Consider the following 15583-nt stretch of genomic DNA (forward strand, 5'->3'; position numbering starts at 1 on the left):
ACATCAGCAGGAGAATGTGCCTGTCAGAGCTAGATTTCAGCTGGTCATTTGACACAGTCTCTTGTGGAACTCCTATAAAAGTGATGGACAAATATGAACTGGGCGGTAATATAATTAAATGAATTTTTCACCAGGTTGAACTTCTGTAGACAAAGTATATTGATTGGGTAATCAGTATCATTTTGAAAGGAGATCCCAGCGACAAACACACAGTTTGTTGCTTCGTTTTTCATTACATGATTCACCTGTCATGAAAAACTTGGACTAATTCATCAAATCCTGCTTGTCAAATAGGTGGACATCATTGAATAAAAAGGGAAACTGCACAGTTGGACAAGAAAATAATGATTCCAAAAGAACTTTATAAGCTTGGATGAACAACTTGCACCTGAAAAGATGAAATTTAACTGAGGCAAATATTTCTCAAATTTGTGGATACCACAAACCTTACCTATTCCATTAAATAATTAGATATTAGGGAGTAACAGCATTTCAGAGCCTGCAAAAATGGATTGAAACAGACACTAGCTCATTATAGATACATTTCTGTCCAACAAGTTTGGAAAATATACCAGAGAATTATGCATGTGGTTTCAGAAGCAAATGTTGAAAAATGTGGAAGTTGTAGTTGATTGACAGTGTGAGGATGGCTGAAAAAGAGCAAGTGTTGTTTTAGGTTGTATTAGTGTAATTGTATGAGTTAAGAAGAGGAGAAGTAATAATTTTACTATGCAGATCACATTTCAAGAAAACTATATTTAGAATATCAATGGTATTTAGCTAATTTATTTCAGTTAGTATAGTTCTTGAAGATTTCATGTTTTATAAGTGATATTGGTAAACTCAAGAATATTCAAAGAAGGGTGTTTTGGGAAGTAGTCTGCAAGCTAATTTATGTGAGGATTGATGGAAGACACCAAGGAACCATTAGCCTAAGAATAAAGGGAGGCTGGGCCCCTAATAGTGCTTTCAAACAGGTGGCAACATATCATGTGAATAAACTGTTGGATCCCATTTTACAAACTCATGTAACAAAACTACCTTACTTTAAGCTTTCATAGTAGAAAAATGCTTGTAATTTAATGTTAAATATTTTCACAGTCAGGAGTTCCCATAGTGACTCAGTGGTAACGAACCCTACCAGTATCCATGAGGATGCGGGTTCAATCCCTGGCCTTTCTCAGTGAGTTAAGGATCCGGCATTACCATGAGCTGTGGTGTAGGTCATAAACATGGCTGGATCTGGCGTTGCTGTGGCTATGGTCTAGGCTGGCGGCTGTAGCTCCAATTCGACCCCTAGCCTGGAAACCTCTGTATGCCATGGTGTGGCCCTAAAAAGACAAAAGACCAAAAAAAATTTTTTTTCCCACAGTCCAAGGGAAAATCTGGGGCTATGTAGTAGAAATAATAGGAAAACAGAATGTTTTTCAATACACAGAACAAACTTTTTAATAATCATTAGGTTCTGAGTAGACTATCTTCACATTTCTGTGGCATAAGTATTTCTTTTTCATTAAATAGATGTTTGACTCTTATTTTTTTGCATTTGAGGGCCACACCCCCAGCTTATGGAGATTCCCAGGTTAGGGGTCTAATCGGAGTTGTAGCCGCCGGCCTACGCCACAGCCACAGCACGGCCAGATCTGAGCCACGTCTGCGACCTACATCACAGCTCAGGGCAACGACGGATCCTTAACTCACTGAGTAAGGTCAGGGATCGAACCCGCAACCTCATGGTTCATAGTTGGATTCATTTCTGCTGCACCAGCATGAGAACTCCCAGATGTTTGGCTTTTAAAAAAAGATTTCATAGGTATCATTTAAATAATCATTTCGTATTTTCATTTTACCTTTTTAAGAACATGGTGGAAAATCCTGCATGTCTCTCACTTTGTTTTCTTTCTGTGCATAAAAGGAATGTCAACAGTTTGGAAAGATTAGGAACTTACTGAGGTAGAACAAGGTTGCCAGAATCCCACAGGAAATTAGAAGTCATCTCTCAGTTGAATAGAATTTTATCTACAAATAAATAAATGGTGATCACTCTCTGAAGCTCTTCTAGGCCTAGAAAGTCATCTCGCTACTCTCAGCTGTGCTCAGGTTTTATGAAGCTGGGCAACCAAAATAATTTCCTTGTAAGACAATTTCCTTGCCAGGTATTCTATGATACTATATATCATAGTTGCTCGAAAGTTTGTCTTTAAGTATATATTGTTGGAAGGAAGTTGTTTCTGCTGATATTCTCTATTTTTCCTTGGTTTGTAACACAAGCATAATAGGATAATTTGTCCCTGCAGGGTGCTTTTCTTCCTAGGTAACAGAGCAGTGTCTAAAAGAGTGCCGCATCATATAATCCCTCTCGTTAAACACAGAGAGAAAAGCTGTGGGGTGATGAAACCCGGCGCCGCGTGGTGCAGGTTTGCGTCTGAATCCTCAGTGGGATAAATTTGGCCGTGATCAGGCTCTGGGAGGGGTGGCAATATGTGTCTAACCTGATTTGTAGAAAGCCTGGTGCAGTCTACACAGAAAATCTCAAAGAGAGACCACATCCAGTGTCTTTTTAAAAACTTTTTTATAGCTCTCTTCTTTGTGTTGAAAAGATTCATGTTTCTAGGCCATGCTCAAAGGGTGAGTATTTTCCCCCAGCCGGTAGTATTAGCCAATGTTTATTAACACAGGTTGCTGAAGGCAGTCATTTGGCGCACTGAAATAATAAGCACTTTACACTCACCAACTCATTTAGTCCTCACACCATTTTTATAAACAAGGAAATGAAGAAGCCGAGATTCAGGGAAGGTTAAATATCTTATCTAAGATCAGACAACTATTGAGTAGGGGCTCCTGGTTCATCTGGCTCCAAAGCTTGTAACCTTCTTTATTATTCTATAAAAATTCCTAATATACAGCAACTCAAAACTGACTCGGTCTTTATCAAAGCCTGTGGAACGGTGCTATAATCTGACAAGGCAGACATGAAGGAGGACCAAGGTTTTCAATCTCATGACGCTGGCAGTGTAGCTGGAAGAATCATTAAACAGATAATGCTAATTAATGACAGTTCCAATAGGTGCTACCAAAAGTACAGTTTAAACCGTTACCTGAGAATTCAAGGAAACATCTGATTGTTAAGGTATGAGATTGCTGAAATGGGGATCATGAGGTAGATCCTGCATATAATATAATCGCTTGATTGGAGGTCCTCAGTTTTTGCAAAAGCCTTGTGCTCATGAGGAGAGGCAGTTCAACTTAATAGAAGGAGCAACCTTCAGTGTTGGCTAAACTCCCCACTTTATCATCTCCGAGTCTCCTTTCTTCTGAGTGAAGTAGGTCCAATTTTCAGGTTATTATAACAAATTTCTGCATCTTTTAAGTCACACATTCACAAATATTACTACAGAATGTCATTTCCCCATCAAATGCATGCAATTGGAATAAAAAATTGTAAGAGTCTTCTTTAAACCCTTAGCTCGTAACCTCGTGTGTTAGGAGTAGAGAGTAACCTAATCGAGGTAAAGCTATTGGGCAGTGGACAAGGAGCTGTCACTTTTTACGTGATTCATTTCCTCATCTCACTACTACCATCCATTCAAATTCATGTTTTATCAAAATGACATGGACCTTTGAGATTTCTCAAGAACAGTAACAATAAGGAATGTTAAATATATGAATCCAGGAGTCTATTGTACAAGTGAAACCTCAAGAGACTTAGCTTGGAAGAGTTGTCTAATAAGTGTTAGCTGCTCTTATTGTATTTAAACATTGTCATGATCAATATCATCATGTATACAAGTCCTGTCCTTCCACTTTATGACCTTGGGCCAATTACTGCAACTTTGTACATCTCAGAGGAAGTTAATCCTGCTTCTTCTCTGCATCTCACAGAGTTCCTATAAGGATTAAAAAATAAATGTTGTATGTAAGCAAATTAAATAATATATGTATTGTTCATAAACACTCTGTAGAGAGCTGTATTATGGTTTATTGTTATAACCCCCAAATCATTATACCTAATACATGAGACCTTAAATAACTAATAAACATTTTGATGATCTGCCAACATGGTTTAAAGGAAGATGCTTTATGTTAGAGAAAGGGAGAGAGCCTGATGTTTCATATTATTTTAGATTCTACAAATCCAAATGTGAATCATTGATGTGATTTTAAATTATGTAAATCTTTTTTTTGTTTGTTTGTTTTATTAGGGCTGCACCTGCAGCATGTGGAGGTTCCCAGGCTAGGGGTCAAATCGGAGCTGTAGCTGCCGGTCTACAGCGCAGCCACAGCAATGCTGGGTCCAAGCTATGTCTGCAACCTACATCACAGTTCATGGCAATGCCGGATCCTTAACCCACTGAGCAAGGCCAGGGATTGAACCTGCATCCTTCTAGTTACTAGTCAGTTTCGTTAACAACTGAGCCATGACGGGAACTCCTAAATTATGGAAATCTTTTTATTCTGCAGTCCAGTAACTAAGTTCAGAAAATTTTCTTCAGGGCTTAAAAGGCCAAGACTTCAGCCCCTAGTTGAACACCGGTGTAATGTGTTTATCTTAGGATAACTTGAGATGACTTTCTGTTTGAGAGACACCAAAAAAGTCTTGAGTAAGCTTTAAAATGTTTGAGAAATGGTATTTCTGGACTACAAAAGTACTGAAAGAATGAATCTAAAGCAGAAAAATACAGTTTTAACATGGTCTGTGTCCTCAGTGATTTAGCAAACATCTCCTTCCTTCTTTTAACCATGTTGCTGTCCTATTTTGCAGGGGTTTTTTTTCCTCCTATTACTGGGGCATATAGAAATCTGGGGAAAGAGGTTTTGGAGACAACAGTCTGTCTTGCCTCCAAGTTGCATGAATCTAAATGTCTTTGAGATAGGCTCTTATAGAGTTAGTCACCTCAGTAAAGAAGGTGACATCCAGTGTTGTGTTCGCCAGTTCTGTACATCTGTTCACATCCTTCGAATAAGACAAGGGAATCCATTGCTAGGAAGGCGGCTGATTATACGTGTGCTTTGTGTCCTAATTCCCCTTTTGGAGAGCAAAGCTGAATTTGAAACCTGTTGGGAGCAGCAGTGCAGAAGAAAGAAGGTGGTTGAGAATTGAAGGGACTTGAGTGCATGAGGCAGAAGCATGAGAAGTGCAAGACCCAGCTCTTGAGGAGAGATAGTTGAGGGGAATCACAAATACGGCTCTAACACCGGAGAACAATCCATTTTACAAAGAAAGAAAGGGCATTTTATGTGAGGATTGAAGGCTGTAACAGACTCTGATTTGTATAGAAGAGACAGTGATATCTGGCCAGTAGTTTTCTAATGACAGCCTTCTCTTGGCAGTGCGAGCTCTAATAATTCTAGCCGTGGATATTCTGGGGGAAATGGCAGTTGTAGGGGCCTGTTTTTGAAGAAATAAATTATAAACCGTCTCAGTTCTCAGCAAAATGTTTTTTTGAAAGAGACTAGGAAAGATTACTTTTTATCCAAAGTAAACAATGTAGGGGGCTTTGAAAAGGTGGCACGATTCTCAGCTTTTGTAGAAAATATGATGCTGTACTTCTGTACTATTAAAACTATTACAAATTCAATTAACTGTTCATATAGATAATAAGTATCACAGTTCAGTGGCTTTTGTATATATGAACAATAAAATGTGAGCATATTATATGGAAAAGTGTATTCATCATAGCAACCAAAAGTATAAAGCACTTAATAAAAAGCTTACTACAGTTTATACAATAAAACTTAAACACATGGAACAATGTTTTAAAATTTTAATTAGATGTCTCCTTTAATTCCAGTCTAAATTTCATCTGGAGATAGAAAGAACTGAACAATGAAAAATTTAAGAAGGAATAATGAGAGCAGTGTGTCCTATCCAGAGAGTGGAGTGTATTGTAGTGTTATAGCAGTTTAAACAGGCTGTTTCTGGTATAGCAATTGATGCAAAGATCAGAGGAACATTGCAGGACCCTTGGATGAGCCCCAAGGACAGTGGTTTGCAGTTTATTTCAGAGACCCTGAAAATTCCCAGAAGTGCCTTTAGCTATTAGAGGGAGTTAAGTATGGAGGCTCTGAGCACTCGCATCTCCAGCTCAGCATCAGCTCTGCTTTTGTACATTTTATGTATCAGGTTCCCACATTTATATGTTGGCTTCACCTCCAAGAGAGTTTTCATCATCCTAGTATTAGTATATGGTAGAGATGTTTGGCTGGCTTATAAAACAAATATATTGGGGAATCTTGACTAACATAAAGGAGGTAGTGGCTTAAGTTAGTGCTTTACCTTGATGCAAAAAGACACATTCGAGATGAATTAAAACATGAAAGCATAAAATACTTTCAAGAAACATTTGAAGATAATTATAAAAGGAATTTCTAAACATAAGAGTAGAAGTCATGATGGAAAAGTCTGATGGAGTTGTTCATGTGAATATAGTAAGCTTTGCATATCTCCCTAAATATCCAAAAAATAAACAGCAAATGGAATAAAGATCTATTATTCATATGCACAGCAATTAATGCTATCCTTACTACGTAAATAACTTTTTACACATTAATAAGAAAAATAGTATTCTCCCATGTCATGTCCCATATGATATTCATTTGAGAAAAAATCTTTGTTCTCATAAGTATTTACAAAGGCGTAATTAGTATAACAATGAATTAAACTTATTTGACCTACTCTGTTGGCAAATATTACTAAAAAGATAATATTTAATACTGGCAAAGTTGGGGAGAGGGGTGGATTCAGTTCAGCTTGGTGAGAGTATAAATTGTTAAAATATTTCTGGGAACAGTTGGCAGTGTATCAAGAGACATGACAGAGCTCACATCCTTTGACTCAACAATAGTCTAAGAATGTTACATTCTCTATGTTCTTCGGAAATGTATTTTTATTAATTGAACATTCAAAACAAGGTCCATTATTTTCCTCAGTTAAGTGTCAATTATGGTGGCCATTTTGGAGAATTTAAATTACATGAAGAAAAGTAAGACAGCTAACAATGCATACATTACTATATATAATTATGTTTTAAAAGTATGTATGAATAGAAAAAAGTGGAAGGAAAACACAGGTATTAGCAGTGGTTAATATTCTTGGTTGTAAGCTTATGGGTACGTTTTATTTTCTATAATATAGGTATGACTTTGCGTTTTTCCAGTTTTTACAATCAGAAAAGAAGATTATTTTAAATAACTATGATTCATGGTGAGCTTTAAAATTGGATCTCCTACTTTGTCACAGTTATATCATTATTGTCCAAGAGGTTTGATCCTGTTTTATCTGAAATATGTATTGGTCTTCTTTCTAAAAAAAATCTTATTATGAGACATAATATTAAAAGCTATGAATAATCATACTCCTTTCCCTGCTCTGTTGCACCCTGACCCCTGTTTCTAAAGAGGTATGTACAAGGTGGAAAGCAATTGGAAGAAGGTATTAAATTCAAAATAAGTATGGCATAGCCATGAAGACATACTCAAATACTAGTTGTATGCAAAAACATCAAGAAAAATAATCCAGAAAGTATAATTTTGCACAATATATGAAGCCCTAACACTTCACAGCCAAGACACCCATCATGAGAGCAGTGGGCAGTTGCTCAGTCTGACATTTGGGGCTGTAGATTCACTTTGGCTTCTTCCCACTGTCGTGTTTGAGTATGGCTGCCTGCGAGTCTGTTTCATGTCTCTGGAACGTGTCACATTATTTTGATGCTATCAATGTCTTGTTCCGTGAAAGTAATTTCTCTCTACCTTTTGTTCTCTGAATGTTCACACAGCTAGTTCAGTGAAGCTTGTTCACCTCCAGGACCCTCTCCTTCTCTGTCACCTTTCTCTGTCTTGCAGGAACTGAGGGTGCCTTCTGGTGTTTTGTGTGGCTTCATCATTTCCTTCCTGCCTCTCATCCACTTCATGATGTAATTCTTGGCACTTTTACTTCCTTTGTAGAGTAGGATGTGATGTCATAGAGAAGGGGACAGGGCTATCCAAATTCTCTCAATTGCTGGGAGGAGCTGCCCAGGTGTGCTGAGGGGCCTGTACTCAGGAAGAGAAACAGGGAGTCCTCCACAGTGAGTAACCCCACTTTCGAGTGCACCCAACTTTCCATTAAAACGTGACCTAGTACACTGGGGTTTCCTCTTCGGCCCTTTCTAGATTGAATCAGTTGGCCTTTTGGATATTCCCAGTTCAGCTCAATTTTCCTCCTTTCTCTCTCTTCTCCTCTGTCCCCCTCTTTCTGCCATTCTGTGTCTCTCCCTGCCAGTTTCCCCTCTTCCTTGCTTGCTTACTTGTGTATGTCTGTTTCTATTGACCTTCTGCCCATATCTTTTCTAAGAGACCATTAGTGTCCCCAGCATTGCCTCTCATTTGGGGTGGTGCCCACCGTGTATATAGTCCATGTGACCACAGCATCTCCTTTCAGTAATTCATAAGTACGCACTGTTCTACTTAGTTCTTCTTATTTTAAAAATTCTGTTGGCTTTTTTGTTTTCATGTCTATATCTATGCCTTTCTTTGTGACCTAATCTTTTCCCCTTTCAGCTCTATTATGCAGTTTCCTTCTTGCCTTTTTGTAAAACCAATATTTTTACACTTGAGTCCTCTTCCCGACACAGCTATGCCTATGTTTCTTCCCCCTCCTTCACAGTTTTCAGCTCAGCTCTCCCGTATTCTCCTCCTGCCTATGAGGACAGTTTTCCTTCTTTCCTGTTGACATACTTGTTGCTATACCCTTTCTCCAGTATAGCTCCTGTTTCTGTATTCTTTAAAGAATTTACCAACTGCAGCTGAGCGATTGATCCAGACTGGGGAAAATGGGGGCATTTCCTGGGAATGAGAAAGGGGAGAACGGGAGCGTGGCCCTAACGGTGAAGCAGGGCAGGCTTTTGGAACTCACTGGAGAACCTTGATGAGCAGAAGCCTTGCTTGTGACCCAGTTGAAATGTAGCCATTGATAAGAAGAGATCATTCGAACCACGTTTAGAAGCCTTTAGAGTGACCCTGTTAATTATTAATAATTATGACAACTCTGGTGAATAATCATAAATTAGGAGTCTAGAGTTACTAAGTTGCATGGGGCCATGATTTCTGCAGAAGCTCCTGTACAGAAAATTTTGGTATCATCTATCCTTGGAGGACATCATTGTGAAGATGTGTATAGACTTGTTTCTTGCACGCAGAGGTGGCCCCATAGACCTTGTTGGTGAGCAGTGTGGGCACTGTTGTTTACCGCTTTCACTACGTGTAGTTATGTCCCTGGATAAATAAAGGAGCTTGCTTTCCAGAGCTGAGGGTCTAATGCCTGTGGAAATAACGAACTACTATCCCATATATTCCCCATACTTTGTTTAAGACAATTCCCTTCCTCTTCAACAATAGGGAGAACAAAAGGGGAGAGAAAGAAAATAGGACTCAGTTCATAAAACTGAGCTAGGCTGAAGGGAAGAGGCAGGGGTTTATTTGAAATAAATTGGAAAAGGCAAAAGAAAGGAAACTGAGCTGAACTGGAAAACACACTGTAGTGAGATACTTGGGTTTCTGTAGGATTTTTTTCCATTTTGGCCGTGAAGGGTTTTTGTTTATTAATTTATTTTTATGCAAAAGAAGTTGATCAAAGTGTGAATCCAGTGAGGTTACTTTTGACCAGCAGTTTGTTCTCTGCTATTGGTAGTATTCAGGCTTGTGTTTCCAAGGCCCTGGAAAATTGGGAAACATTTTAACAGCCTGAGAACATGACTTTAAACATAAAATATTAGCAATTTTTAATAAAGGAAATTATATACCTTTATTAACTTGGTGTTACTTGATTTAACATTTCTTTTTTTGGTGTGTATGCCTTTGTGACACTTTTATAGAATGGCCCCTATATGTTGCAGAAATTGCCATAAATGTCCAGAAAAAAAATTCTCACTTTGGACACCTGATCTGTGTGATGGGACCTAGTTTTGGCATAACAGTCCCTTCCCCCTTTAAAATGTTAAGGAAATATTGCATGATTCACACATATTTTCATCTTGTGTGCTTCCATGCAGTAATTTAGGACTCTTATGTTTATTTTTATTTTTTAGGCACTAGAAAAACACCCCAACTCACCAATGACAGCAAAGCAGATACTGGAAGTCATTCAGAAAGAAGGGTTAAAAGAAACAAGGTCAGTATTCATATTTACAACATTTTCTATTTTCACTGAATCATAATTGCTACTAATTGCAAAACAAGTGTATCTAGATTTTGATGTTATAGTCTATTGTGAATTAAGGAATTACTTGCAAGTTCTTTTGTGACTGCCAAATATTTGAGCGACCCAAGATTTCCTTGGAACTACCTGCTGGCTTAATAAATTACATTAGATGGATTGCTATGGAATGTACTTCATTAACAAAGAACAGCACTGTGTGAATTAGCCTGTAATTGGAGTTATTCCTCTTTCTTTTTTTTTGTAAGAGGAGATTTTGTTTCTGAGAGTAGTGAAAGAGAAACACTTTTATAGCCTTAGTAGATAAATTCCAAGATCCAAAGATGAACTCGCTCTGATAAAATTCCAAGTGCCAATGAATGTGCTTGAAAATTTAGTCCTCTTATATTTAGAATTACTCCACTCAGAGCATCATTAATCAACTATTGAGCCTTTTGAAAAGGTTTGTGGAGATAGTCACATACCATAAAATTCACCCTTTTAAAATGTACAATTCAGTAGTTTTCACTATATTCACAAAACTGTGCAATCATCACCACTATCTAGTTTTTGAACATTGCATCACCCTAAGATGGAACCCTGGACCCATTAATGGTCAGTCCCTATTCTCCCTAGCCCCTGGCAACCACTGATGTACTTTTTATACCTGTGGATTTGCCTATTCTGGACATTTCATGTAAATGGAATTACCCAGTATGTAGCCTTTTGTGACTGGCTTCTTTCATTTAGCATCATGTTTTCAAGGTCCATCCATTTTGTAGCATGAATCAGTACTTCATTTTTTTTTTTTTTGCTTCCAAATCATACTTTATATTTTACTGTATAGATATATACTACATTTTGTTTATGATGATTTTTATGTTTGTTTAGTTATGGATTTTTTCAGTGTTGGCTTTGTACAGCATTCAGGGCCATATTACCATATCAATGATATTACTTGAGAAGAAAAAAAAAAAAGTTTGTTCCTGGGTAGAATAACCATAGAGCTGTCATATGTGAATCTAATCATCCATGTTACATTGAGTCAAGTTTTTAATTGTATGAAATTGTCTACCTATAAGCCATTGAGAAGACAGTGGTCCCAGCTTGGTGAAAATCAAGCCTGCAGAGCTACCTTTTGAATCTGATATGGAGATGGAACCTGCTGAGAGAAATGAGTGTCCTCCTGGGACCAACCTTTCCTAGAAGATCAGTATTACCTGTAACTCCTCTGGCTGTAACATGAGTCACATCAGCTTCTAACTGTTTACAATGCATCTTTTGCAAATTCAAACATCACAATTTAGTGGCGTATAGGACAGCTAGGCTCTGTTTTTCATCTCTGTTTCAGAGGCTTTTTCTGCCTGTTCTGAAGAAGGAGCCTGAGATGATGTAACTAGACTGTTTGCAATAATTGTCCCCCGACAAGGTGGAGGTAACGATGGGCAGGGAAGCTGCTGACAGAGCCTAGCAGCTCTCTTAGAGGGGATCCTGTTCTTCTAAGCCAGATGTCAGTGTGAGGAGTGAGGGAACAAGATGGGGACACCTGGAAATGAATTTTCTCCTGATGTCTGTCAAAAACCCTTGAAAATATTTATGCCATTTAGAAAGCACTGAAAAATGTTTGTGGGGCAGCCAAAATAAAAGAAGGGGTAAAAACTAAGGATATCAACTCCTGTCAAATGCAGGCTCTGAGCCAGAGGAATCTGCCTATACAGGCATAAAAAGCATCTCGTATACCCAGACATTTGAAATTTGTTCCTTATGATATTCTTCTCCACAGGCGCATGTGGTCTGTTATCCGTTATTATGTACCTTGAGATATAAAATTCTTGTACCATGGCCCTGAACAGGATTTTAATTGCACTTATGATTGTAACAGCCTTTTTTTTTTCATATTTTTTCAAGATGCTGGTCTTCCTAGAGTGTTATATTAAAGGGCTTTAAGTTGTTAAACACAACACAAAACAGCTTCTTTATAAAGACTCCAGACATTGAAATGGAAAGCATAACCCATTCCTCTAAATACAACCCTCCCTCCTTACCATCCCCCCGCCCTGTTATTATGTCCTTCTGTGAAGGGAAAAAAACCCATTTGTTGTTATAAGTATTGATGAACCTGTACCGTACTATTTGAGGTACGAGCAGGAAATTCGCAAGTTAAATAGGAAAGAGGACAGGTGAAGAAAGAGCCCCCAGTTCTGTTTTTAGTTCTAGTCTGTATAATCAGCTTTGTTCAAAGGGCCTCAGACTGTGCATTTTGTGTTCTCATTTCTTTGTTTCTTTGAATCCTCCCTCTTGCCAGTTGTGACAGTTACTTATGCTAGTGTATCTGTGGCCACTCTCCCCTTGTTTTCAAGCTTGCCTCTTAGGATCATCTCTAAAATAAAAGGAGTGTATAGATTTTGAAAGGGTTTCAGCTTTCCTTCATGTTATGTATATTGCCTTAGGGAGCAGATTCTGACATTTATTTTGCCTGCCTAAGGTACTGTTGTACTACCTTCCAAATTCTGAGCTATTTTCCAAGTATTTATGGTAGCTGAGTAAATGAAGTGTAACTGTATCTACTTTTCTTAAGTAAAGTTACATTTAGAAATTCCATCATCATGAGGTCACACATAGCTGTTTCGTTTCTAGGTATTTATTAACGGTGTGTTTTTTAAGAAATGCAGGCTTTCAGATATGCCTGATTAAATGCAGGGGCGGGCCTGGGGGGGTTACTAATGTGTATTCTTCTGGCGGTCGCTATGAGTGAGAGGTCATGCCAAACAGCCAGCCCACCACTGTACCTAGCATTTCTGGAAAAGAGAAGATTGGCCCTTTAGTCATCATCACTCCAAGACCATTTGTTTTGAAGTAACAAATTTATTTCGTGTACTATTGCACTGACCTCACTGTACCGTAAATTTGTCCTTGTTTGTCTTCCCGCTGGTCTGTGAGCTCTTTAAGGGCGGGGTACCCAATCCTCCTGGCATTCAGAAGATACTCAGTAAATATTTGTTGAGTAAATAATCTTCCTCAGGATGTCAATTTGCTGGTCCTTAGTGATAACTTTGGCTTGCATTTAGAGTTAGAAGCTTCTTTTTTAACATTCCAATTTGTCTTTTTATCCTGTTTAATTGTTTGTTTTAATCAAAAGGAACCTACTGGGTTTGTGGGAGTTCCATTAAATTTATGCATGCCAGTAGTCTCTAGCAGATTAGCTGTGAACAAGTAAGGTTATTATGCTGTTAACTGTTTTCAAACACTGTAGGTGCCTCTGGTTTAAACTTGGAACTTACAATAAAAAAAAACCCAATAATTTTGACAAAGCAGATATGAGTATTTGAATGTGTTCAGGATATGTGATATTATTAATTCATTTGACTAAGGTGAAATTCTTGACAGTTTATGGTACCTTTTCCTCTTTTCAAGCAATACTTTAAACTGTGTAATCTTCAAGTAGACAGGATAAAAAGAGGACAGTGTTTTAATATGTTCTGTGTATCTTCAAGTTATTGATGAAATGTGTAGTGCATGATTAAATTCTATTTTGAAAGGCTGGGTTGAAATAAGCACTCTCTATGTGTCTTTAAAAAGGTATATGGATATAATAAATGGTCAGAAGGACATAGGGCTTTTGTAGGGGAAAATTAACAATATGATCACGGCATGATCTCCTAGAACTGTATCTTTTAATGAAAATATTTTTGGTAAGTTTTAATTCCCTTCTATATAATAATAAGATTTCTAGCAATGTAATTTTATTCTGGTCCATCTGTACTGTACCTGCTTTCCTGATTCTCAGTATTTCTGTTACTTTTTGTTTGTGAGTTGTCAACAATTGATAAGACATAGCTGTTTGGAATGCTTTTCAGATGATTGGAATCTTATAATCAATCAAAGAGCCATGTTACTTGTATAAAGGGGATAGAAATATGCACATTCCAGCCTGCGGCTTTTATGGATGGATATTTGATATGCCTGTTTGAATGGCTTGACTAAACATTCCCACTTCCTCAGGGAGAGAGGGTGCTACTGTAGACTGTAGTCTTGTCTGCAGTAATTAAACATATGTTCACAGAAAAAGAGAAGTTCCTGCGGGTACCATGTAGGTTTGGATGACTTTTGGGGTTGTCCTAATTCTGCTTTGCTGTTTTTGGTTTGCTTATTGAGAAGTTATAATTCCTTTATCAAGAGGACTGGGTGATTTTCGATGCCAAGGATATGTTTTTCTCTGCTCATGTAATTTTAAAAGTGATGTTTCCGGAGAAATGTGTGCTCTGTTTTCGTGACACATCCAGGGGCAGTAGGGTCAAGGAGGTGAGGTTTGCAGCACTAACCTAGCGAGAGCCAAACAATCATTCATCAGCAGGGGATAATTTCTTACGTGGAAGGCATTATTGTTACAAGATACCCGTCATTAATGTAGCATGAACTGTGGTATAGTTTTCCTATTATTTGGTAATAGGTAAATAGTTTTCTAATGGAGGTGAGGCAGTCATAAAATAAAGGCATATCACAAAGCAATAAAAAAAAAACCTATTGGGTTGGGGCAGGACAATATTTATGAGGTACATTTTTACAATACCATAGACACTTTAGAAGAAATCTATGTTAGATTTCATCAGCCATTTACAGAGCAGCGGCCTATAATAACACATCACAGTAGGGACATTTGAAAAGGTTTATAAACAATCTCTCTTGTGCTTGGTATTACTCAGAATATTGACATATTTTTGACTTTGCAATGTTCAACATGCAATTGACAACCCACGATTTTGTAATTGCCCTTGTATCCATGAGAACTTTTTATCCCCACCCCCCGTAATCCTTAGAATAAATTTGCTTTTAGCTACTTGTCTTAAGGTTTTTCATGTTCTCTGTTTTTGTAGTCTGTTATGATATGCTGAAATTAGGATCTCCACTTTGTAGTCTGTTTTATTAAAGATGTCGCATTTTTCTAGTGGGATAAAATGTCAGAAAATTCCATTACCATGTATCGTGACAAACAAAATTTCTTGGCATTTCTCTTGGTGAGATTTACGTTTCTAATTAGTGCTATAGGAGATGATTCTTTCTCACTGCTGAAATGTTTTGTCTAAAGATAAGAAAGAAACACAAATAACTGCAACTGAAAAATCAATTCTTATCTCCAGACTCCATGTCGCACCCCCCCCCTTCATACTGAAAGGGTGGTCTCATTTGTTTGTGTCAGGGCATTTTAGAATTACAGTGTTAACTCACAGTGTCATCCCTGCCATTGGCTCACATCTAACTCTCTCCTTGTGTAAATGCTCTGTACAGTTGGCTACTTAGAGAGGGATGAATGAGACAATGGAGTTATTAAACAGAGCCATAGGGCACCTGCATATATTTATGTGTGTGTGTTGGTGTGTGTACGTCAGTGTGTGTTAGCAAGCCTTTAGA

At 37.8% G+C, this 15583-nt stretch overlaps 1 protein-coding gene across 1 annotated transcript in view; it reads left to right on the forward strand.

The window, feature by feature from the left end:
• The window catches only part of ASXL3 (additional sex combs like 3, transcriptional regulator), a 184413-nt gene that overhangs the window by 22890 nt on the left and 145940 nt on the right, over positions 1-15583 (forward strand). The window contains 1 exon segment of the mRNA XM_021096220.1: positions 10068-10150. Within this exon segment, the coding sequence (XP_020951879.1) occupies positions 10068-10150 (83 nt within the window).

Source organism: Sus scrofa, chromosome 6, assembly GCF_000003025.6.
Source record: "Sus scrofa isolate TJ Tabasco breed Duroc chromosome 6, Sscrofa11.1, whole genome shotgun sequence".
In the NCBI taxonomy this organism is placed as follows: Eukaryota; Metazoa; Chordata; class Mammalia; order Artiodactyla; family Suidae; genus Sus; species Sus scrofa.